The sequence below is a fragment of the Labrus mixtus genome, chromosome 15 (genome assembly GCF_963584025.1).
Source record: "Labrus mixtus chromosome 15, fLabMix1.1, whole genome shotgun sequence".
Classification (NCBI taxonomy): Eukaryota; Metazoa; Chordata; class Actinopteri; order Labriformes; family Labridae; genus Labrus; species Labrus mixtus.
Window position 1 is genome coordinate 11,296,883 of NC_083626.1, and position 25,548 is coordinate 11,322,430.

Consider the following 25,548-nt stretch of genomic DNA (forward strand, 5'->3'; position numbering starts at 1 on the left):
CTCTCATTTTCTCCAGAGCAGGGCCGAACAGACCCTTGGCTGGATCATATGCTGCATCGATAACGTCTGCTTTTTGGGCGTCAGTCAGACCTGAAAGGTTCAGCCACAAGGCCCTCTCACTGGCAACAGCAAGGCCCATAATTCGGCCACAGCCCTGTACTGCGCACCGGGAGGAGCGTAGGATGACGTCATTAACCACACAAATCTTGTCCCAGAGGGCCGGGTTAGGTGTCCAACTGCCAGCTGGCGGCTCCTCCAAGATTTCAGCCTGATATGCAGATAGCAGAGTTGTGGCATTAAGAGAACACACTGACTGAGCCCCATATTTATACATCCTCTGGAAAATGGAGTCAGTGACGCGTTCCATTTTGTTAGGCAGAGAAATGTTGCTGGATGTCGAGAGTGAGCGACGGTTGGGATGGAGGTGGTAAGCCACTGAAGGCTCCACCACTGGGGGTTCGGCCAGTCCCAGGTCCCTCATTCCGTGGATTTCCAGCTGAGAGTAACCCTTGGTGGACAGTTTACTCTTCAATGGGCTAGACCAGTAACTGCTCATCTGTTACGGCCCTGGCCATATATTTGTGTATTGTATTGTGGTGTGTGTGGGAGTGAGACCTCTGTGTGTTTTGCGTGAGGATTGATGCACCTGCAGGTGGAGATCGGGGATTGGTTGGGGGACTCAACTAGCTGGAGGGAGGACGCCGCCGTCATTGGTTGGGAGTGGTGTCACGTCTATAAGGCTTGCTGGGATTCTCAGGAGGGCGGCGCGTGTACTGACAGCAGCAGCAGTCGCTATTCCTCGGCCTCCAACTTAGACTTAGATTTCAGATGTTGTCACAGAATTGTTAAAAGCTTTGAATTGTGTTTCTATTATTTGAGCAAATCTTTTGTTTGAGAAGCCGTTTATGGCCTTTTTTTCTTTTGTGCTCATTTCGTTTCCTGTTTTTGGTTTTGTTTAAGTTTAGAGATTGTTCTTTGTTAATAGGTGTTTGAATTGGTGTTGGAAATAAATCTTCGTTAATCAAGATTAGTTTTTGCTTTTGGTTTGGGGACCGGGGAAGTAACTTGCCGGGGTTTTTTTTATGTTGCAAACCTGCTCCCCTAGACGGGTTCGTAACTGGATCCCTTCAGCATCCAGGGCTGCAGGCCATGGGATCCCCAATTTGGAAGCAGCTCGCTTGCACACTGTGTTGTGGCCGCTGGCAGGCATGGGTCCTGATTGTTGGCCACTGCCACTCTCAGTCTCCGTTCCAAAATCTTTTCTGGCATCGATGTGCAATGAGGACACGTGTGGGGGTCAGCCAGGAATGCTTGAGCATGTTTAGTGCCCATGCAGGCTATGCACATTGGATGAGGGTCCCTGCCTGAGATAGATGCCCTGCATGACGCAGGGCATAGGTGGGATGCAGCCTCGGGTTCGGTTCCGATCCTTTGGCAGTGGTTGGAGCCGTCGACAGTGACCAGAAAGGGAGAACTGAATAACAAGCCCGGTTAGGTGCACCGTAACATGTTAGCCTGCCGGCTAGGAACACTAGCGACCGATGTTTAGCTCAAGCTAGCGGTGAACGAGAAGCGGGGGAGTATGCTCGTCATAACACGTTAGCAGACTCCAAATTAGCCAAGAACACAAGGCTAACTCGAATAAATGTAGGCTCGCCGTGACACGTTAGCCTCTCACTCGTACACCTGCACAGTAACTAAATACTGTGTAGCCTGAGAAGAGTTCACCTTGACGCGGAGACTGTTCCCGAGTAAGCAAATCGAAAAATGTCTATAACAGACTTACTCAACAAATCCAAGCTGAAACCGGGAACCGCGTTCAGCGACGTAAACCATAACGGGACGTCCGTGAACAGTTAAACAGTGCCTGGCTAGCTTAGATTAGCTGAGGGACCTCCCGTAATTTCTCACGGGAAGAAAGCTAGAATGATTTGAGGTGGGTGGGTCGACTGTGATAGTATGAGGGGGCGTGCCCTGAGCACAGTTCGACCTGTCTGTCACTGACAGATGTAATGTCATTGGAGCTTCCAGATTGGGCACGCCAAAGCGATTCCCATAGTGAAACACCAAGTTAGAAAAAGAACTCCTGAGAATGCATGCTTGATGTTGGGATTTCTGATCACCGTTTTATTTATTTAGTTATTTTTTTCAATGTTGCCTGAACGAAGACTCTTGTACCTGGTCTGAAAGTAGTTAAAATACAGTAAATTGAAGAACACACGTGTTTAATTTGTCTTTCTTGTCTTTGTGAAAAACCTAGTCGTGATTCTTAATGTAGATCTCAACTTTCAAAAGCATGTAGCAAATATCTCCAAGACAGCATTCTACCATCTCAGAAACCTATCCAAAGATAAATGTTTCTCGTCACAGTCAGACTCTGAAAAGCTGGTTTACGCTTTTATCTCCAGCAGACTTGACTACTGCAGTGCACTTTATGCTGGAGTAACAAACCAGTTGCTACATAAACTCCAGGTTTAGGAAAAAAGGCAAAACAAACTTATTATCAAAAAATGTCCAAATTGAAAAATCCACTAAAGGTCTAAAACACAAGGAGCTACGAGGAATCACCAGGAACAGGGAAAAACTGATGACTGACATTGACTGACACTAAAATGAACTGACAGGCAAACACAGGTGAGACAAACGACACAGGTGAAGACAATGAGGGTAATCAAAACTGGAGGGAAACACACACAGAGGCAGGAGAAAATTCAAAACAAGAAACACTGTGGACAAGAATTACAAAATAAATCACAAAACACTCAAGACACACTAAAACAGAGAAACTTTATAAAATAAAAACAGGAAACACTGAAGACTGAAAGACTGAAATGTGGATGCCAAGATGACAGCATTTAAAAAAGGCAGAACTCCACTTATGAATTACACACCCTAACAAATGATAGTAAATTTGAAAAGCTTGGATTTCCTCTATATGGTACAACAGATTTCAGCCTAATAGCTCAAAAGTGAATAGTAACTAATAAAATCCGCTGCTGATTAATGACCTCCACAGAGGAAAATTAATTACTTGGTATCACAGGGCTATAAAAGCCAATCCAATGCAAAATTTAAGGGTTTTAACTGTCAGAGGTGGTTATTCAACAATATGATTATATACATTAGTGAGTTGCAAATATTTATTTTGTTGTCTTAAAGTATATTTATCCTCCAAAGCATATCTTAGCTATCCTTTTTCAAACTTTTAATGCAGACACACAAATCTTCTACAGCATCTAAATAGGAATATATATATGTACTGTTAAACCAATAAAATGTATTAAAGTAGTGCTCCAGATTGAAACCTAATCAAAACTGTATAGCTGTATGGTGCTCTGTAAGGAGCTTGGCCAATCCTGAGAAAAATTAGAAGTAGCATAACATAAGTCTTAATAAATTAAGGACCAAGTATTTTTGGTGTGGGATGGAGACCAGGGTATTTTATCTTCTGCAGCATCAAACACGGCCCCCTCAAATAAACTCTTTCACATGCCTGCATATATTATTCATTGTTATTTGTGAATGCAGAAATGAAAATGTAATTAATTGTAAAATGGTTTTAGGTTCTGAAATGGACCTACAATACCAAAAATACTTATTATATATTAATTTGGAAAACAATGGTTCTCTCCCTTGTTTACTTTTGTCATAATGTGTTACATATTTGCCATTTTGTCATAGCACTTATACACATATAATATATCATATTGTCTATTGGCCATTTTGGGACACTGAAAATCCTCTTCCTGACCTTCTAAGAGTAAGATGTGCGAGTCACCTGTAATGTTTGGAGCCGTGTTGCTAATGGGAGGCATGTGGGGGTATCCTGGTGGGCCCATCAGAGAGGAAATGCTCTGTCTTGAGTCCATGTACATGTTCCCTGCAGTGGGAGAACAGACAGAGGGCAATAATTAACAGATTAGTCAGATTAGTATCCTGAATTTCACATTTGTGTCTTTGAGCTGCTGTCACCTGAACAGTTTTACTTCTTAGGCTAAGCCTGAAAAATCCATCAAAATGCGTTGTCATTTCATGGATCTCTGAATGTGGAAATATGCCTTCATCTTCATATATTTACTGCATTGGCCATGAAGCAATTATTGTGTGTCTTATGTGGGACTACAGATGGAAATTAGAGACTCGCTAAATCTGGTGCAACATTCTTTTAATTTTAATTTGTATAAATGATCAATGTCATTGCATACTGTCCCCTGTTAAATAATAATAATAATAAATGCAATTAAAAATATGTTAAATTTACTTTTATCTGAAGTTAACCAACTTGATAAACTATATTTTCTCTGGGAAAACAAATCTTGTAACACCAAGAAGATAAGACTTTTTCCCTTAAAGCTGACACAAGTTTGACGCTTTTATGGTATAACTTGTTTTTTTTAGAAACTGTTATGATGATACCATGCATTTAAATATGTGTATAGTAAAAAATAGCTTTTTCTGACCCATGCTGACGTGTTGGTTATGTTGGTTGTGTTGCCCGTGCTGAGTGTGTTGGCTGGCCTTCGAGTGCATTGCCCCATGCTGCTGAGCCGGGTGCTGTGGTGTTACTGGAAGTGTGGGGTGTTGGACCTGAGGTTGTGGGTGGGTGGCACCTTGAGGGGGGATGACCCCCGTGGCTGTAAAAAACTTGTTAATGGAGGAACAGAGGTCGGCAATCGTGGTAGTGTCCAGTGACCAGTTGTTTAGCTCAGCCCGCTGCATACTCTTCTTCAGACCTGATAGACAGACAGACAGAGGAGGTGAGTATAGATGGTCACTTGAGGCTGAATGTTTCTAATTTTCATGGATCTACTTGAAACTTAGTTTTCCATTTTCCACTTGAGCAGCTTCCAAATTAGTTTCAGTACTTTCAGTTACTTTTTACCAATCTGCCTTATTCAATCAAGCTACTTTCCTTTTAATATTTTTTATTGTGAGTGAAAAGTGAGTGTTCTGGTTTTCTCGGGTTTACAATATTAATGATTGGGGGATTAAAGATATTAACAAATAGAAATATCTGACAAATGATAAAGAACAAACATTACATTTTGTATTCATCAGTGTGCATCTTGACTCATGAATAAGGCCAAATGGGTTTCCATCTTCAATTCAATCAATCAATCAATTTTTATTTGTATAGCATCAACTCATAACAAGTGTTAACTCGAGACACAAAAAGCAGGTAAAATACCTTACTCTTTGTTTTTTAACATTACAAAAGAGCAGGTAAAAAGACCATACTCATTGCTATATTACAAAGACCCGGCCTATCCATCATGAGCACTTTAGCAAAACAGCAAAAGTTACAGTGGTAAGGTGCCAGTTCCCCCGGTAGTCTAAGCCTATAGCAGCATAATTAGGAGCTGGTCTACACCTTGAATCTCCGCAGCTGCATTCCATTGCAGTTAGACTTCCATCCCATTAAAGTGACAATGCTACAGCCTGAAAGCACTGTAGCTGTGTGGGTGGCTGTGGCTCAGTTAGTAAAGTTGTCGTCTGTCAACCAGAAGCTCGAGGGGTCGATCCCAAGCTCCTGTAGCAACATGTCCGATTTGTCCTTGGGCAAGACACTTAACCCCGAATTGCTCCCGCTGCTTCGTCGGCAGCGTATGAATGAGTATGAATGGGATTAGTTACTTCTGATGGTCTCAGTAGATAGCAACCACTGCCATCAGTGTGTGAATGGGTAGGTGTGAAATGCGAAGTAAAAGTGCTTTGAATAGTCTGAAGACTAGAAAAGTGCTATATAAGCTCAAGTCCATTTACCATTACATTTAAATCAACATCTTTAAATCCTGGCTTAAAGACAGGATTTTACTTGTGCCTTGTAGGCCTATATTGATATGCTGTCACACACTAATCCTGTGTCATGTTTTGTTGTCCTGCTCTCAGGCATCTTATGTGCTTTGCTAGATGTACAGTATGGCTGTCCTGTTTTAATGTATGTATTACATTGTCTGGCTTTTAAGTGTCTTATATGTGCTTCTAGATGTAATATAATGTTGTTCTATTTTAGTCCAATTTTTATGTAGGCTATTGCTGTCCTTGCTAGTGTCCTTAATGTGCCCTGCTAAGTGTGCAGTATTGCTGCTCTGTTTTTGTGTGGCTATTGTTCTGTTACTCACGTGCCCAGGGACTACAGTTGAAAATGAGCCATGATGGCTAAACTGGACCATCTCAGAAATGTTATGTAACTTTGAAAAGTATAAAATATAAATAAAAACAAATCTGCACATGGACCTGTGTGTTATAAGACCAGGGCTGTATCCGAATTGCCTAGTACCTACTCAATCTTTCAGTAGGCAGTACCTACTATCCGTGCTGTATACTGTTTAGTATCTACTATTCAGTATGCACGCACAGTAGGCAGATATTTGTTCCTACTTCTTCTGATTCATTCAGTAAGGAAGTGACGTCATTTACACGCTCATTGCATTCACCCGTTTTTTTTTTTGTTTAGCTTTATTCAAGAAGAGTAATGCGCATATACAGTCAGGTAAACAAAACAATATCACAATGTAAATCAAGTAAAAGACAGATTAAATAACTAAATAACATACAGCACATAAAGAAAAGTACAAATGAAATACAGTAATATACAGAATATAAAATTAACCAATAAAGACGCATTTAAATAGTGAAATCATTATTTAAATAGAGGGGGAAAGGTTTTATAATAATGCAGACATTTGTTATATTTTCTGTTGTTAATTTCAAGTAGTGATTTCAGTCGGGACTTTAACTCTAGATTAAAAATTGATTAAATTAATCCATGCTCGTTTGTTTTGATTTGGAGGCGTGAAGTGACGATTTACGTTTAATTTCGCACAGTATTGTGGGTGGTAAAATACAATTAATTTCCTGAAAGCACGCATCCGATCCATACTGCATAAAACCAGGAAGTTAGTATCCATACTGAAATGTTCAGTCTACTGAGGTGGACCCAAAAAATGCATACTGAATGACCACGAAAGTTCAGTATACTGAAACTCCATACTGAATAGTACGTACTGCATACTGAACTGTGGCTATTCGGAAAGGGCCCAGCTGTCGTTATCCATCATAGGTGCCCGCTTTGTGCACTGGCCATGATAAGAGGCTGTTAACCAGCTGGGGCCTAATTGGATTATTCACAATATACAATTGGGAAAGGGAGTGTGAGTGTGTGTAGGTATGTGTGAGTGAGTGAGTGAGAGTTGCAACCTCTGAGATGTACAATAATGACTGTTATTGGGCCAGTACTATTACATCACTGCATATCAGTAGCTTAGCCAGAAAAGAGACTTTGGGTGTGCCACATTTATTGTCAGATTGATGTGCACCTCTACAAATACTGTCACGAACAGTTGGAAAACAAGGGAGTGTGGACCCAAGTGCAGAATTAACTAACTATTTATTTTAACAAAAAGGCAAACAAAAACTCACTTCAGAAAGTTCAACAAAAAACACAGGGATCAAAAACAGGGAGCCACAGAGGAGCACGAGCAAAAACAGACATACCAACCAACGACATAGAAACAACAATGAATTGACACAGGAGGGAAGAAACACAGAGACTAAATAGACAAGGGAGTAATCAAACACAGGTGAGACTAATGACACAGGTGAAGACAATCAGGGCAATCAAGGCAAGGAGAAACACTGAGGACAATACAAAATAAATGATGAAACACTAAAGACACACAGAACTCAAGAGTCAAACAAAACACACTAGAACACAGAGATACACGAGGATAATAAATGACAAAATAAAACAGAAAACACTGAAGACAAAACTAGGAAACCATCAACACTAGGAAACATTAACACACAAGGGAAACAAGCAACACTGGGATAAAACAGGGAAACTCAAACACAAAACCAAATCATGACAAATACATCACAACAGGCTACATAACGCTCCACTCTGCTACAATAAAGTCATAACAAACAGTATAAAAAGTACCAGACTATTTGCTTTACAGCCCAGAGAGTATGAGTGATGCTTGGCTTGAACCTCAAACCGTGACTTAATAAATGTCAAGTGTCAAAACAGCGATTGGAAAATAAGTGTTCATTTAGCAGATCTTCCCTCTGCTGCGCTCTGAGGAGAAACTGGCAGTTTTTAAGCTCCAGCAGCCAGATCTGCACCTTAGACAGCGGCACGCAACAGTTTTTTCTACTATTGTGTTGCTGTAATGTTAAAAGTTGGTGATTAATGGGATGATTTGGGTGCAGTAGGTAGTTAAATAACACATTTGCCGTTGGGCAGAGCGGATTGGCTGTTGGCCGGGTGAGTGCGGGGCTTAAAAAAATAATAATTACTACGCATCACCACAGAATAGGCTGGGCTGATGTGCAAAGATATACTCAGGATCACCCATATAGACATCAAACTATATAAAATATAACCATACATTACACTCAGGATTGCCAACATAGCCATAAACTGCCTATATAAAATATAACAATACCGTAGGCTCTGCAGCCACCTGTGCAGGAGGAGTCGCTCCTGTTGATGCCGGGCCCGGGGAGAGAGAAACATCTTCTTTAGTTGTAGTGTTAGGCCTTGTGTCCGGCTGGCTATCAAGCCGAGGTTTTTTGAAGAAGAAATTGAGTAGGGAGTAGTTGCGTACAGTGTTTTATTTATTTACAAAAAATAAATAAATTTTTTTACAAAAAAAACATCTAATTTAAAAATAAAAATTATTCTTCTGTTTTTTTTTGGGTGTGCCAGCTGCCACTTTGGGTGGCACACTCTGGCACACCCGTGTCTACGCCACTGCTGCATATTATAAAATTCTGCCTCTAAGGATGGGATTATATGAAAGAGCAGAGAGGAACCATGATGGTTTAATCAAACTAACTGATTAGGACTAACACGCTGCCATAGACAGCTTTATCAATATTTATTTCAGAGGACGGCCTAGTTTACATTGTTTCTGTGTGTGTGTGCGTGTGCATGTGTGTGTCAGGATTGGAAATTAACTGCGGTCAAGCCAGCCGCTCCTCGCTTTTACATGATCAAGTGAGCCGCCCCTAAATTTGAAGTGCACCTTTTTCCAAGCAAAAGTGCTAAATGCCTAAGTCTGACCATAAAACTGGCTATGTGATACACTTGTATGGAATGGGAGCAAACAGAGTAGTGTGAGAACACTACTGCGAGTCTGCGATAACATATCCATTTTTCAAAATAAGGTATTCACAATTAAACAGTTTTCCTGGGAAAGCAAGTACACCATGATTCTGATATGGTTGGACTTAATACTTATTGGACTACATGCTGCAGTAGTATGAAGTACTTTTACTGTGTACTTTTTGAGTAATCCAATGTCAAAGTACTTTATATGTCATAATATTGAGTCTTATTTTTATGACTTTGGTGTCTTGTAAAAACAAATTCTACCATAAGTACATCATGACTCTAATATGACCATACTTAGTACTTCTTAGACTATATGCTGCAGTACTATGAAGTACTTTTACTGTGTACTTTTGAGACTTAAATTATACCAGGGTCCTGCTTGTTCCGTTCTCACTTCATGACAAGAGTCAGGCATAAGGCCCACACGGCTCTGCCACCTCCTAGTGTCAGTGTTTCTAATTACAATGATGAGGCTATCTGCTGGAATGGCTTGACTCCATGTCTCTTTAACCAAGCGCAGCCCGGATTAGAATCTCAATTTCAGCGGGTCTACCTGCTGAAGGTGTGTTAAAACCGATTCCTCGCTGTCTTAAGTCTAAGATGATTAAAAGAAGCGGGCCGTGGAGGTGACAAGTGGTCAAAAGAGCGGCTGTCAATACTTTTACTCCTGACAGCCTTTTCACTAATCGTAACTCCGCTAAAATGTCTACCTCTCGATAATAATGATATTCTATATCCGACAAGGTCTTCATAATAAAAGTTCCAAGTTTAAATATATATGACAGGCTTTTATTGTGAAACAGCGATATCAGGAATGGGGTATTTTCAGCGCTAGCAACTTAACACAGACTTCTGAAATACAAACACAGGATGGAAACAAAACTTGCCTACCTCACAGATTTAGTTCTCTCAGTCTACCTTAGGTGCAGTTAAATCAGCCTTTAAGGACATAACTGAATGGAAACTCCTACCAGCCTCAAAATACTGAACTAAAATAAGTAAAATAAATGTTTTTCTGTTTATAAGTGAGAAAAAATATGTCAGTATTTTCTTTAATTGTTGAAGGATATTTCCTTCATAAAATAGTAGGCTAAATTATTTAAAAACTGTAAGCCTTGATTTGATATTAAACGTCATGACATTTAGCTGCCGGTAATAAAGTGGCAGGTAAAAAAAATTAGTGATTTTTGAATCCACCAGTCACAGTGGCAGTTAGGTGAAAATTTAATTTCCAACCATGGTGTGTGTGTGTGTGTGTGTGTGTGTGTGTGTGTGTGTGTGTGTGTGTGTGTGTGTGTGTGTGTGTGTGTGTGTGTGTGTGTGTGTGTGTGTGTGTGTGTGTGTGTGTGTGAGTGAGTGAGTGCAGTATGCGTCTTACCTTGAAATGGGGAGAGGTCTACATCAGCCCAGTTGTAGCTGGTAGCAATCCGGCAGCTCTCCTTCAGCCAGTCTAGGTTGGGGTAACAGTCTGATGAAATGCCTAAGAGAGGGGGCACACATCCACGTCCACATTTTACATGTTATCAATTACAAAATAATTAGGGCTTAAACTATTGACATCAGGAAGGCTAGAAACATCACCACTGACCCCTCCCACCAAGCACATCACTTGTTCACTCTTTTGCCATCAGGGACGAGGTACAGAAGCATCACCAGCAGAATATCACGCTTCAGAGAAAGCACCTACCTCCAAGCCATACGACACTTAAATATGGCTCAACGTTTTGATGTTGTTGTTTTTTTTTCTTTTTCCCTGTTGGTTCCCAGTATGGACTGGACAAACAGACTGTCACCATTATTATGATACTATGTACTTATGGACTGGCCCCCCAGCACCATGGACTGTCCCCCCCTGCACTATGGATTGCCCCCCTACACTCCATTTGCCATTTGCACTATGGACTGTTCTTACTGCACGCTGGCTGGACCAAGCACTTTATGGACTGGTTACACAACCTGTCTACATACATCCTTATGTATTGTGCATTATGTGTTGTTTATGTTTGTGCATTTATGTCATTGTGTGGTATATGTGAGCACAACAAGACAAATTCATATCAACTGTATTGTTGAAATGGCTAATAATAAACTTGAACTTATTTCAACTATCAGAAAAGCTGTGGATTATTATTTCATTTTGTCTTTTATTTGGTCGCGGTGACATCTTTAATATGCTTTCTTAGAGAAGTAATTTTTTTCTTGATAAATGATTTTCAAGGTAACTTCATGTTTAATGTGTTTTGCTTATATTTCACCTTTTTAATATTAAAAATATTGAATTAATGAGTCATTTCAGTTTAACAGTGTTGCATTATTAAAACCAGGTGAACTGCCTCAAATTAAAATGGGCAATCTACCTCCTCTGTCAACCACAAGGTGGAGTGACACAGCAACACTGCAGCCTATCTATGCTTTAAAAAAAAAAGAGAGCGAAAAAGGAGATGCTTTTTGCTACCTTTGCCACCAAAAACTAAACAACAATACATTCTGAAGCCTGGGATCAAAGATAGAGGGATTGCTTTCATTCATCCTGTGATTCGTTAATGGGTATACTAACCTAGATACACAATATCTTCTGGCCTAAGAGCTGTGTTGCAGAGACACAAAAAAAGAAAAAAAGAGTGGGAATATGAGCCAGAAAAGCCATGGGGAAGCTTTGGAGATTCCAGTCTGTATCTGCACTGCCTCATAATCTCAAATTCTGATAGCGATGACTACATCCCCAGGGACTGTCCAGACTTTTTTTCAAGGCAACATTAGCTACATTTTTTAAGACACAAAAGATTGCAAAGTCACCATTTAAAGTACATAAAAAAGTGCATGCAAACTCCTGCACACTGTCTAACTTGCAATATTTTCTGGTCTGTTGGGACCAAAAAATATTAACAATTAGTTCATTGCAAGTAAGACAATGTGCATTACTTTCCTATTAACATGTCTTATGAAATAAATGTCCCAATTTTTTATTTAAATTTAAACTACAAACAAAAGAAAACATGCTTTTTTGATATGTAGATACAAATATTAGCCTTTGCAAAAAAGGACCTAATAGTTGGAATTAACATAAGCCCACCTCTGACAGGGCAAATAGCCAATCACAGTTTAGGATATTTGGGGTGGTAAATCAGATTTCTAGGAGAGCCCATGCCACCCCTGGACACACCCCTGTATATCTAAAAAGAAAGTTAAATAACTAAGGGGTCTTCCATACAATACATATATATACATATATGCAAGTGTTTTATATCTGTGTAACTTCCTACACAATATCTTGCTTTAAACAAGTGTCTCTGAAGCCAAATTCCGTACATCCTCAGAAAACTAACAAATACTAAATTGGACACTGTACTCACCTGTTGTTGGGCAGGTCTGTCCGGCATGATTTGGGTTGGAGAGAGATGGGTGCTGCTGGGAATGAGCTGGGTGGTGTTTGTTCTGGATGTGCTGCTGAGGGCGGTAGGGGTGGTGTGACATCTGACCATGGTTGTGTTGGTGGTGGTGGACGCCACCACTTCCAGCACCTAGTGAGTGTTGGTAGGAGCAGTTAGTCCGGACCTGCAGGTCGGAGTCACCAGGTATACCTATCAAACCTGCGAGGAACAGAACAAAACAGAAAATATCCCAAGTGAGCACAATAACCCAAAGCCAAAAATAAAATAAAACGTATTATAGAACAAAAATGAGAAATGATAAACCAATCATTACAACTTGGTGAAATCTTTATTGCAATAAAAGTAGCTTTTACTAAACTATTAATTATTGAAAAATAGATTAGAATTAAATAGAATACAAAGAAAGACTTCAGAGTAGAAAAAGGTCAAGAGATTTCCATAGAGAAGGAGTGGATAAAATCAAAATCCTAGTTACATATTTTCTTGACCTTCATGCAGGTAAAATACATTTTCTGGTCGATAGCACTTTATGTTACACCAAAGTGATAAGATGGTAATAGTGGGCTTATAGTGTGGTAATAAAGTGCTTATGGTCTCTATTAACTGACAAATTTACAAATAATCAGTTATTAGCCCTTTTCAGAGTACAATTCCACCACAGCGCTGTAATGAAGCTCTGCCGTCGGGGCCCTGAAGAGGCATTACGCTCTTGCTGTGTTTTATGTGGTCTTGATTGCTTCAAAATAAACCATGCAATAATCAGTTCAAGAGTCAACCATCTTTCGGAGGGATTCTACACAAAGGGTTCACATTTTTGTAAAATACATTGGGCCTCATTCACAAACAGTGCGTACGCACAAATCTGTTCTTAAACCGTTCGTACAAGCGTTTGCCGCACAAATCTGAGATTCATCAATATATTTTTATTTGAAGTTATTCTTATTCTGTGAAAAAAAAAAACTTCCTCAAACCATGCATACACACAAATGATTGACCAGCTTTCTCAGAACACAAATTCTTTTAACTAAATGCATGACATATTAATACTACATTCAGTAAAAAAAAATAATAAAATAATATAAAAATAATATATATATATATATACACATATATGCATATATGTTCAAAAGACAACAATTAAAAATGTTAATTTATTAATGCATTGACGAAATATATTAAATAACCATAAAATGTATGCCTTTTCATCATTATACTTCAGCCAAGGCCTTGAGATGGAAGATACAGTGGTTCCAAACTGCTGCAGGAGAAACGCCTTGCACTTTTTTTTTACCAGACCACTGTGGCAAACTGTCATTGCCCTGGCCCCGTCACTGCATGTGCCACAGCAGTGCCCCGATTCAACATCATTCTCCTTCATGAAATCGTTCAAGACTTTTAAGATTTCTTCTGCTGTAGTGTGAGCTGGCAGAGAATGGCAAAATAAAAACTCCTCCTGGAGAGCTCTTTGATGTAGCGCACATACACCAGGAAGCAGTAAGGTTTCACCGTAAGGTTGTGGGGCCTAGCTGCCTTAGCTATGTGTAATGCAATGCAATATGATACTTCATGGTAGGTAGGTAGGTAGGTAGGTAGAGATAGATAGATAGATAGATAGATAGATGACCTGGGAGTCTCTGATAACAAGGTCACAGCACCTTCATCCACACTCACCACCTGCCTGGAGGATATAAACGTCCTCCATTTAAACAGTCCAAAAACTTAAGCCATCCTTGTTGGCACCCCTGACAAGTTTAGTCATCCCTCATAACTACCATATCCTTTTCTAGTCAAGACATCCATCTCTCACCACTGGTCACCAACCTGGGTGTAAAAAATTAACCTAATCTAACCTTTGAATCACACATAAAACACATCTGCAAAACCTCATTCTTCCATCTCAAGAACGGAACTCTGACCCTCGCTCAGCCTCGAAGATGCTGAGAAACTTGTCCACGCCTTTGTCTACCCCAGGCTCGATTACTGCAACTCACTTCTCATCGAGATCCCTGGCAAGAGCGTACATACAGAACAGTGCTGCCAGGATCCTGATGAGAGTGTGGAAACACAAGCACATTACACCCATCCTTCATTCACTATACTGGCTTCCAATCTCACTCAGGATCAAATTTAAAATCTCCTTACTTAACCATCAATGAAAACACGGCAATGCCCCTCCAATCCTTAGAGAACTGCTCATTCGCACAAGACAGAGTTTGAGGTTTCTGTTAAAGATGACCTAAAGGCATTACTTCCTTTTGCAGAGATTGATTCTGTAGCCTTACTAAACATCTTAATGATCTCAATAAGAGCAGGGATAGATACCTCAGGCTTTGTCAAAGTGACAAAGATGTCATCTGCATAGAGAGTAATCTTATTCTGTCTGTCTGCAATGGTTAGGCCATATATGCCCTTGTTTGTCCTGATTGTTTGTCAGCCTCAGCAAGCGGCTCGATAGCCAGCGCAAATAGCAGAGGCGAGAGAGGGTCATCTACGAATGTGAAAATTATATGACCGCAAGCCATTTGTGAGCAATGCAGGACTGTTCTGTTCCCTCCTTCAATTTCTGTCTAGTGTCATAACTTTTTTCAAAGCTAGTTGTCATTTATGGGACGCCGATTGTAAAGTTGCGTAAACTAAATATAACAGCAACATTTCTTCACATTAAGTTAAAAAAATCCCTAAAAATTGATGTAAATTTTAAAAAGTAACTTTTTCATCACATTTAGACCAATAGTTTGAATTTTGTCATTATTAGTTTAAGTGAAAATGAATAAAAAAATTATATAAGCAATTCTAAATGTTAAATATTATATCTAAATTTAAATGTTGTATATAAATGTTTAATGGTGTATCTTGTTAACAATACATGTACTGATTCTATATATTTAGAATTTCTAAATATTATATTATATAAATATTGGCTGGTATGGTATTATATGTTTCTAAATATTGAGAACCAAACTAAACATTTAGTTAAGATTATTATTAACGCCCGAATTTCCCCTCTGGGGATCAATAAAGTATTATCCTATCCTAATATTTACAAATCTTTGGAAAATATGAAGTTTATTTAGCTTCGATTCTAAATATTAGATAAATGTTGGACGTCTCAGAAGAAGAGTAATCTAAGATAAACTTAGATAAATGTTTAGGATAAAACTCAATACATAGGATCAAAGTTAAATATTTAGAATCTTAAAGGACTTATGTACTGGACTTATATCAACTTGTTGAAAGGCAGTATAAGTCTCAGAGGTCCCTAAAATATGTCTTTTTTAAGTTTCTTTTCAAAATCAACTCTGATCCTGTATTTTAGCAAACCTATGAACCCTTCTATTTTAGCCCTTCTCAAAACAGGCTGTTTCCGTGTCTATAGCTTTAAATGCAAGTGAGCTGTGTCCTCTGGAACTGGATGTGCTGTAGGCTTTCTCTATTGTTTATGTTGGAAAGGTGGGACTCAGTGGAGCAGGCAAAAGACAGATGGACTTTGATCATAATTGGGGGGTTTATAGATGGACTAGGGCCACATTTGAATGTCAGAAAAACTTGGTGAAGTGTATTTTGCATAATATGTGACTTTTAACAAACTATTTAAAATCCATCCATCCATTTTCTTCCGCTTATCCGAGGTCAGGTCGCGGTGGTAGCAGGCGCAGTAAGTCAACCCAGACTTCCCTCTCCCCAGCAACATTTTCCAGCTCCTTCTGGGGGATTCCGAGGAGTTCCCAGGCTAGACAGGATATATAATCCCTCCAGCGCATTCTGGGTCTGCCCCGGGGTCTCCTCCCAATTGGTCGTGCCTGGAAAACCTCTAAAGGGAGGCGTCCAGGAGGCATCCTTAACAGATGCCCAAACCACCTCAACTGGCTCCTTTCGATGCGGAGGAGCAGCTGCTCTACTCCGAGCTCCCCCCAAATGTCAGAGCTCCTCACCCTATCTCTAAGACTGAGCCCAGCCACCCTCCAGAGGAAGCTCATTTCGGCCGCTTGTATCCACAATCTCATTCTTTCGATCACTACCCATAGCTCATGACCATAGGTGAGGGTTGGAATGTAGATCGACCGGTAAATCGAGAGCTTTGCCTTCAGGCTCAGCTCCCTCTTTGCCACAACGGTCCGGCACAACGCCTGCATTACTGCTGACGCCGAGCCAATCCGTCTGTCAATCTCACGCTCCATTCTACCCTCACTCGTGAACAAGACCCCGAGATACTTGAACTCCTCCACTTGGGGCAAGGACTCACTCCCCACCCGGAGAGAGCAATCCTCCTTTTTCCGGCAGAAAACCATGGCCTTGGACTTGGAGGTGCTAACCCTCATCCCAGCTGCTTCGCACTCGGCTGCAAACCGCCCCAATGCCTGCTGGAGGTCCCAGCTTGAGGAAGCCAACAAAACCACGTCATCTGCAAAAAGCAGAGATGAGATTTTGAGTTCCCCAAACTGGAAATCCTCCTCCCCCTGGCTGCTCCTTGAGATCCTGTCCATGAAGATCACAAACAGGACCGGTGACAAGGGGCAACCCTGGCGGAGGCCGACACGCACTGGGAACGTGTCTGACTTTGTGCCGAGGAGGCGGACACAGCTCCCACTTTGGTCATACAGGGACCAGATGGCTCGTACCAACGGCCCCGGGGCCCAATATTCCCGCAGTACCCCCCACATGATCCCCAGAGGGACACGGTCAAAAGCCTTCTCCAAATCCACAAAACACATGTCGACTGGATGAGCAAATCACCATGCTCCCCCAAGAAGCCCTGAGCTGGTCCACTGTCCCACGGCCGGGACGGAATCCACATTGTTCATACTGTATCCGAGGTTCAACAATCGGCCAGAGCCTCCTTTCCAGCACCCTAGAGTAAGCTTACCCCGGAAGGCTGTGAAGTGTGATACCCCGATAATTGGAGCACACCCTCCGGTCCCCCTTTTTGAAAATGGGAACCACCACACCGGTCTGCCACTCCACAGGCACTGTCCCAGATTTCCACGCGACATTGAAAAGGCGTGTCAGCCAAGACAGCCCAACAATGTCCACAGCCTTTAGCATTTCAGGGTGAATCTCATCCACACCTGGCACCTTGCCACTGAGGAGCTTTCTAACTGCCTCAGTGACCTCTGCCAAGGTTAATGGTAAGGCTTCCCCTGGATCTTCAGACTCTGCCTCCTCTTCAGAGGACGTGTTGTCTGGGTTCAGGAGTTCCTCAAAGTATTCCTTCCACCGCCCAACAATGTCCCCAGTTCGGGTCAGCAGTTCTCCACCCCTACTGATAACAGCCTGGGGCAAGCCCTGCTTTCCCTTCCTGAGCCGTCGGACGGTTTGCCAGAACCTCCTTGAGGCCAACCGAAAGTCCTTCTCCAAAGCCTCCCTGAACTCCTAAAATCAGGACATTTAATATTAATATTTAGAAAAAACATGTAACATTCAGATACAACATTTAACATATTGATATAATATACAATATTTATATTTGCTCATAAAATTATCTTTAATCGCCCCATAGCCATTGACTTTTCTTCCCACAAGTTGAAGAGGACTTTTACAGAGGTAGAATCCAGGCAGCAGGTATGAAGCTTTACAAAGCGACTCCCCTCTCCTCACTTACAAAACAAATGTTGGTCTGTGTGAGAAGAAATAAGGAGAGGGAAGGTGATTGGAGGTGGGTCGGATGGTGGGGGGTTCGGAAATGGAGAAGGTCGGGGGCCTGTACTACGAAGTGAGATTAACATACCCAAGGTATTTTTGGGTAATCTGGCTACACTAACCCTAACATAAGAGACTGTGATTAACAGTCATACGAAGCCGGTTATCAACCTGATAACTCACCCTTGTTGGGGTTTTATCAAGTCAACTTTGGTTATATTCTTTAATAATTATATTTAATTATTAATAATATAAATAACAATATCATTAAACTATGTTTAATCAACTCTTGGGGCACCACCCTGGAATCAGGGAAATATAACCAAAATATCACTCAAATCAGTCTCAAATTAGTTACTTAATTACTAGTATTCTTAATAATTAATAACTATATTTAATAAATTGAAGGCATGAAATCCGTACACAAAGCCCTCTCATCCAGCTTATATCACAATGCAAATACAGCAGTAATCACATACAACTGCTCTCTTAAATTGTAACAGAATTTATTTAAACAAACCAACATCAATCCAAAATCAATGAACTTAATCAAACAAATAACTATTACAAACTAATATAAGCAAACAAACATTATCAAGCAAGGCTTGTGGAAGAAGAGTAAGAATGGAGGTGTGTGTGTGAGTGTGGGTGTGTGTGTGTGTGTGTGTGTGTGTGTGTGTGTGTGTGTGTCTGTCTGTGGTTGAAAGAGAGAGAGGAGGGGCAGAGAGGGGGAGATGGCTTCGTACCCACGTGGTCGCCCTTACGATGGCGTACACCTAACAAAGACCTGGGTGTGTGCGTGTGGGTGTGTGTGTCTGTGGATGAAAGAGAGAGAGGAGGGGGAGAGAGGGGGGAGATTGCTTCGCACCCACGTGGTCGCCCTTATGATGGCGCACACCTAACAAAGACCTGGCGTGGTCTATTGTCGACCACAAGAGGCCGAGTTCGGCCCTGCACGATCTATGTCTCTGAGGCGTTTGAATGGCTGCGAGTGTACAGATTTCTATGTGTGAGTGTGCAGCCTATGTGTGTACTGGAGCGGTGGTGGAGTTAGTCTCCAGATGTGCATCTACACGGGAATGTGTGTGTGTGTGTGTGTGTGTGTGTGTGTGTGTGTGTGTGTCTGTGTGCGTTAGTTAGAGGAGGAGAAAAGAAGGAGAGAAATGCGTGCCTGAAGAGGCCGGATCACAGTTCGAATCTCATGCCACAACTCCCATGCCAGTAATTCCCTTCATTCACAGAAAGAAACCAATGGCTGAATTCAAGTTAATACGGCTTACACTGGCCTTTCCGATCAGAAGAGTAATCCCCGGTTATAATGCTGTTACGCTAAACACATATAGGACGCAGCGGTTCAAAACGGGAACAACAAGAGTTTTAAACACGTAAAACTCAGGACGCGGCGGTCCAACAAAGCGGAAAATTACAGTTTTCGCATCAATCAAACAATTGTTAAAAAAAACACTCTCTAAAGCTAATTCTGCCCAGACCTAATTAAGCCTCACTTATGAATCGCTTTGCCCGCGATTGGTGAAGGGAAAAAGAGTGCAGCGATGGAATAGATCTTCTGTCCGTCCTGGTGCAGAGGCGTTTGATGGCGGCGAGGGTCCCTTACGGCAAGAGCGGCTTCGACGTGTCCTCGTCGAGTGGGAAGATGTCCGTTGGTGCCCGTTGATGACCTTTTGTTGCAGGACGGAATAAGACCGTTATCTTTCTGATAATCTGTCATAGTCTGATGCTCTCCAAGAAACTGAGATGCGTTCACTGGACAATCCGAGCTCGGAATTCAGAACACTGCCGGCCGCGGATTACCTGCGCGCCAAAACTGAAAACAAAGAGAGATTTTTGCAGGAAAACAGGGGGTGAGCTTGTGTCTCCGAACACTTGAAGTCAGCGCGTGGAAAGAGAAAGAACAATGGAAGTCTTGGAGTTTTGTAGCCTGGCCTGCTTCATGGGGGGTCTACCTCAGGTCCCCTCCAATGAAAAGAGAGAGGTTCCGGTCACCCCCCTTTTTTCACACGTAGGTGTGAAGTATTGCAGGGGATTCTGGGAGTAAGAGTCCTTTAGGTCTCTTTGTGATCTCAGTGAATCACTCAAATGTGGCTTCTCACAGAGATGCAGGCCCAAGTCCATTGTTTGCCTGTCTTAAGCCTGCATGGCCCAACACCCTTGAGTCTTCAAGAGCGCGTTCACATAAAAGGGGCGGAGTTAGCTTCATATAACATTATCACAAGCATAACTGCATCTCTTCTCAGCAGACCGTCATATTTCTCAAACTCTGAACAAACTATTAATAATATAAAGACGTTTAAAACAAACAGGCTCCCAGAGACTAAAGTTACACAGCTACAAGAACAAATGCAGGGAGAAAAATTGGCAGATAAAAGAAAAATCGCAGAGTATTAATGTCCAAACTATGGCTTATTAAAAACATTTTTTTTCCCATCATTAGTTCACATTAGAACTGATTATAATAACTGATTTTGTTTCTCCTACTCTTTTATGTGGCGATTATAACAGTTTGAGAAGTTATATTTCAGCTGCAGCTCTGATGATAACAGACAGAGTGGCATAGAGACACTAAACATTCATATGAAAATATAATTCAAAGACATAAGAAGATATTCATAATTTAACATCTTAAAAACACAACTCATGATGTTGAATGATTAAGGATGACATCAGTTAAAAATAATCATTAACTTCACAGACTATAATGTTATTATATGGAACACATGATGGGTCTCTCTCCCTCCTCCCCCCTCTCAATCAGCTGCGGGAGCTCCACGATCAAAAGAACGGATTGGTCAGTGTGCAGAGATTTCCACAGGTTGATCTCAAACATAACCTGCTCCGGAGCAGGTTAGGTGTGCAGCATAAGTTACCGTGGCGATATACCCAGGTAAGAAGTGAACGATCTTTGTAGGATTGAAAACCCAGGGTTAACCCTGAAGTTACCTCGCTATCCCCAAATCCCACTTCGTAGTACAGGCCCCTGGTGACCTAAAATTTTCAGGAGGCAATAAACAAGTTGCTACACAAACATTAGAACCAATCTGATTAACAGCGACCAAAGCTACAGAACCATTTAGCTCAGCTTGACTGCAGAGCACCTGCTCGACTGCATTTTTTTCTCCTTCTGTTGAATTCTTCCTCCTAATTCCCTTGACTCATTTGAATGATCAAGTCATTAAATGCAGATATGTGCAACAACAGATTGTTTGTTTATTAAAATACAATAGAGTAGGAGTAAAATGTGGTGGAGGTTAATACCTGAATGCTTTTACTGGTAGGAAAGCAGCGCTATAGCTATTCTTGCAATTAGGGGCTTAATGCTGACAGTCACTTACTTGCATGAAGCCTGACATAGAGGTTTACAGTTTTGGTGTGTTCACTCATCAATAAAGTTGATAGGCACACATAAAAAGATACACACTAAGCATAAAAAAACATGAAGGTTGACACCCACCTTGCTGGGAGAACGACTGCTCAAAGACACACTTGTAAAGACTACGGAAAGAAGCGCTGAGGTCCTCGAAGTCTGAAAAGCAGGGCTGCTTGTGCCGTGACTCCTGGATGGGCAAACCGCACTGGGACTGTGCAGGAGGAGGGGCAGGCGGCAGCTTGGAAGACTGCTGAAGGCTCAAGGACTGAGATGAAGGCTCTGATTGGCTACTCCCCTTCAAGAGAGACAGAGGAGAGAGACAGCAGAAAGAAGAGGCAGAAAGAGACGGAATGTCAGAGATACAATAAGAGAAACAGGATATTGATATATTATATATATATATACTCTTTTCTTGAGCGTCACTCAGTGGCCGGGGGTCTTCTTTAGCTACTAGCTTTGTGTTAGCATGTTGCCTCTGCAGGTGCTTGAAAAGATTTGATGTTGAGTTTGCTGCAGTCGAGAGTTTCTGGCCTGGGCACAGTTTACACTTTACCGTCACAAGTAGTGTGTATATTTCCAAGCCTGAAAAAGATGACCTGATTTGGGCCTTGCTGACATTTTCGTTTTCTACCTCCATGAGTAGCTACACTTGAATGTGACCAGTCACCTGCGTCAGGTGACGTGACCAAGGTCAGACATGGGTCAGACGAAGTGTTGTGTGAGCGCGCATGAAAAAGGACAGTTGTTTTTCTGTCCTGCCATTACGCACACGGTTCAAGGACTTGAAGTAATGCAAGTAACAAGGTAATTGCTTGATTAGCAACAGTAACGTGATTACTGAGTTACATTACTGCGTTACAGACAAATGTAATCTAAATCTAATTACGGTAACGCATTACTCCCAACACTGCTCCAATCTCGTTTTTTATTGGGAGTGTAGCCTGTCGTCCTCCTCCAACCCTTATTGTTTCACTCCATTGATGGTGAAAAGGTGAGAAGTTGTTACAAAGAAAAAAATATTGACGGGCTGGGATTGTTTAGAATTCCAGTAATATTGAAGAAATGTTCTTGGACGAAGCTGGCCTTTACAATTTTAGTATATGGTATTTGGTAAAAAAAAAAAGAGACATGTCAAATTCACTGCAAGGTATGGGAAAATTTAGCTAGTGTGAGTTTGCCCTTAATTTGTTTTACACGATGTCTAACATTTGGTGAGATTATAGGAGGATGCGTTCTTTTAATGAAGCCTCTGAGATGATGACCCTCTTTTATAAAAGTTTTATTGAATCGGTTTGAAGGTTTTGTATTATTGCCTGGTATGGTAATCCTGCTCTAGCCAATAAAAACAGACTTAGGAGCCTGGTTAAAGTGGCGAGCAAGATTGCAGGGAGGAGTCAAGGAATGTTGCATCACTTTGGTTCCCTAGGGATATGTTGGTGTCAGACCAGTTTGGGGCACAATTCTGGTAGGAGTAATTTTCGCTGTTGGGAGCCACAGTCAGCATCATCGGGATAACACCTCCAGAGTTATTGCCAAACAGACCGACTGAGCCAGGAGCTGGAGACTGGACTTCGCTACCTAGCATTTCAAATTTCCAGTTCCTGGACCAAACAACTTACTTAGGTTGAGTAGAACAAAATTTGTTTCCTTGCACTTTGTATGGACTCTCTCCCTTTCAGTGTGTGTTACCAGCCGCCTCTCTATCTAACCCTTGAAAAGTAAGCTAAATGGTAAATGTTCTGGTTAAGAAAATCAATTTCCGACAGTGAAATCCAACCTCTTTAGGCAGGATAGATCATCTAAGGGAGGTGGGGTGGCTATCTTTACTAAAGAACACATTCACTGCTCTGTCGCCCTAGCAGTTTGACCTATTAGTTCTTAACATCAAACTATCAAATAACTACTCAATGTCAGTAGCTGGTTGTTATTGCCCTCCATCAGCACCAGTCTGTACTCTTTCAGCCATAAGTTTTATTAGGCAATCTCAACTGGGACATGCTCACCCCACCTGACAAAGTTTCACTGCAATTTGACTCTCCATCAAATCATATCCCTAACAAAAAACAGAATTAGTCCCTGGTTTGACCATAAACCGTCTGTGTTACTTCAACAAAAAAACACTGCCTGGCATAAGGCACGGCTATCCAAATCCCCCACAGACTGCCTGGCTTTCAGGCAACTTAGGAATAAGGCCGTACAAGCAAGCTGTTCGGAAGACCAAAGCCAATTATTAAGAACAGTTCTACTGCTGTGGTTCTGACCCCCAACAATTCTGGAAAACAGTGAGAGAGCTTGAAAACAAAACCCCTACTCAGCTACCTCTGTCACTTAAAGTGGACTATATCATAGTGTCTGTTCAGGAGCGCATGGTCAACATTTTTAACCAGCACTTCACTAAATCTGAGTTTATTACTGAGTCTGCCAGCCCCCCATGCCAGGCCAGTAGTTCTTCTCCCTGAAACCTACCCAACAACTCTCTTGTAGCTCCGCATCCTAACCTCCCAAACCACGCCTCCCCCACCAGGCACCCTGCTCCCGTACACAGCTTCACTTTACAGTCTCGGTAGACAAGGTCCTGGATGAACAGCTTAAGCTGGACCCAAAAAAGCCAGCTGGGTCTGATGAGCTAGACCCTTTCTTCTTGAAGATTGCAGCCCCATTACTGACATGTTTAACCTGTCCATCCACACAGCTGAATTCCCACGTGCTTGGAAAGCAGCAGTGGTGCACCCGCTTTTCAAGGGAGGGGATCACGCTGATCCTAACTGTTACCGGCCCATCTCAATACTGCCCTGTCTGTCTAAAGTGTTGGAGAAACTTGTCAATAAGCAACTAACTAGTCATGTGGAAATGCACAATATCTTGTCTGATGCTCAATCTGGTTCCCGAGCTGGTAATGGCTGTGTCACTGCTACGCTGTCAGTCATGAATGACATAACCTCTGTATTAGACACAAAACAACACTGTGCAGCAATCTTCATTAACCTGGCAAAGGCATTCGACACCGTTGATCACTCCATCCTAACCGGCAGACTGGGCAGCATCGGGGTTTCGGGGCACTCACTGGCATGGTTTCCAAACTACCTCACTAATAGGGAGCAACGGGTGAAAAAAATCTCCTCTCACAGCCACTCCCTGCCACTAAGGGTGTACCCCAGGGTTTGATCCTAGCCCCCACTCTCTTCTCCATCTATATTAATGATATCCCCAAATCTGTCACAGACTGATCCATCCACCTCTATGCCGATGACACAGTCCTTTATGCCGTTGGTCCCTCTCCAGATATAGTACTCACATCACTACAAGATAGCTTCAACAAGATCCAGTGGGCCTTCTCCTCCGTGAACTTCATGCTTAACCAAGATCATGTGGTTTGGGAGGAAGGGCACCGCTGCACACCCCCCCCCCGCCCACCAGGCCAAGACATCACTACCCTTGATGGGACTGTCATAGACCAAATCACTGAATACAAATACTTAGGTATCAGGCTAGACAGCACCTTGTCTTTCTCACACCATATCAACAGGTTACAGTCTAAGGTCAAATCCAAACTTGGTTTCCTGTACAGAATGCGCTCCACCCTCACTCTCTCTGCCAAACTAACTGGTCCAAATGACAAATTAGACTACGGTGACCAGGACTCCCAATGTTAGACTACGGTGACCAGGCATGGACAGGCCATCGGGCGTACCGGGCAATGTACGGTGGGCCGACGCCCATTTTTGGGCCGGCCCGGGGCTGTCATAATTTAATTAAAAGAGTATATTATTTTTTATCGACCGCGACGGTATTTGAGACACAAAACGTGGCCCATTGGTTGATTTTCTTGAAGGACATTGGGCTAGTCCAATTAAATCTCTCAGCCCTCCTCGGCCCGCCCCTCCCCTCCCCAAAGGTTATCAAATTTTGCCATTAAGCTGACCGGAGTTGGAGAGAAGTGAGTGTGAGTGAGTGTGAAATGGATAAGAAACAACAAAAGCGCAAGGGGGGCACAGAGTAGCTCAGAGAAAAAA

The 25,548-nt window shown here is 41.9% G+C and overlaps 1 protein-coding gene across 2 annotated transcripts in view; it reads right to left on the reverse strand.

The window, feature by feature from the left end:
- LOC132989176 (forkhead box protein J3-like) overlaps positions 1–25,548 on the reverse strand; it is a 125,185-nt gene that overhangs the window by 7,031 nt on the left and 92,606 nt on the right. For both annotated transcript variants that reach the window (XM_061056593.1, XM_061056592.1), the window contains 5 exons: positions 21,620–21,830; positions 12,475–12,711; positions 10,500–10,601; positions 4,461–4,733; positions 3,779–3,880 (listed from right to left, as the gene is read on the reverse strand). In XM_061056593.1, coding sequence (XP_060912576.1) covers positions 3,779–3,880; positions 4,461–4,733; positions 10,500–10,601; positions 12,475–12,711; positions 21,620–21,830 — 925 coding nt within the window. The remainder of the gene's footprint in view (positions 1–3,778; positions 3,881–4,460; positions 4,734–10,499; positions 10,602–12,474; positions 12,712–21,619; positions 21,831–25,548) is intronic.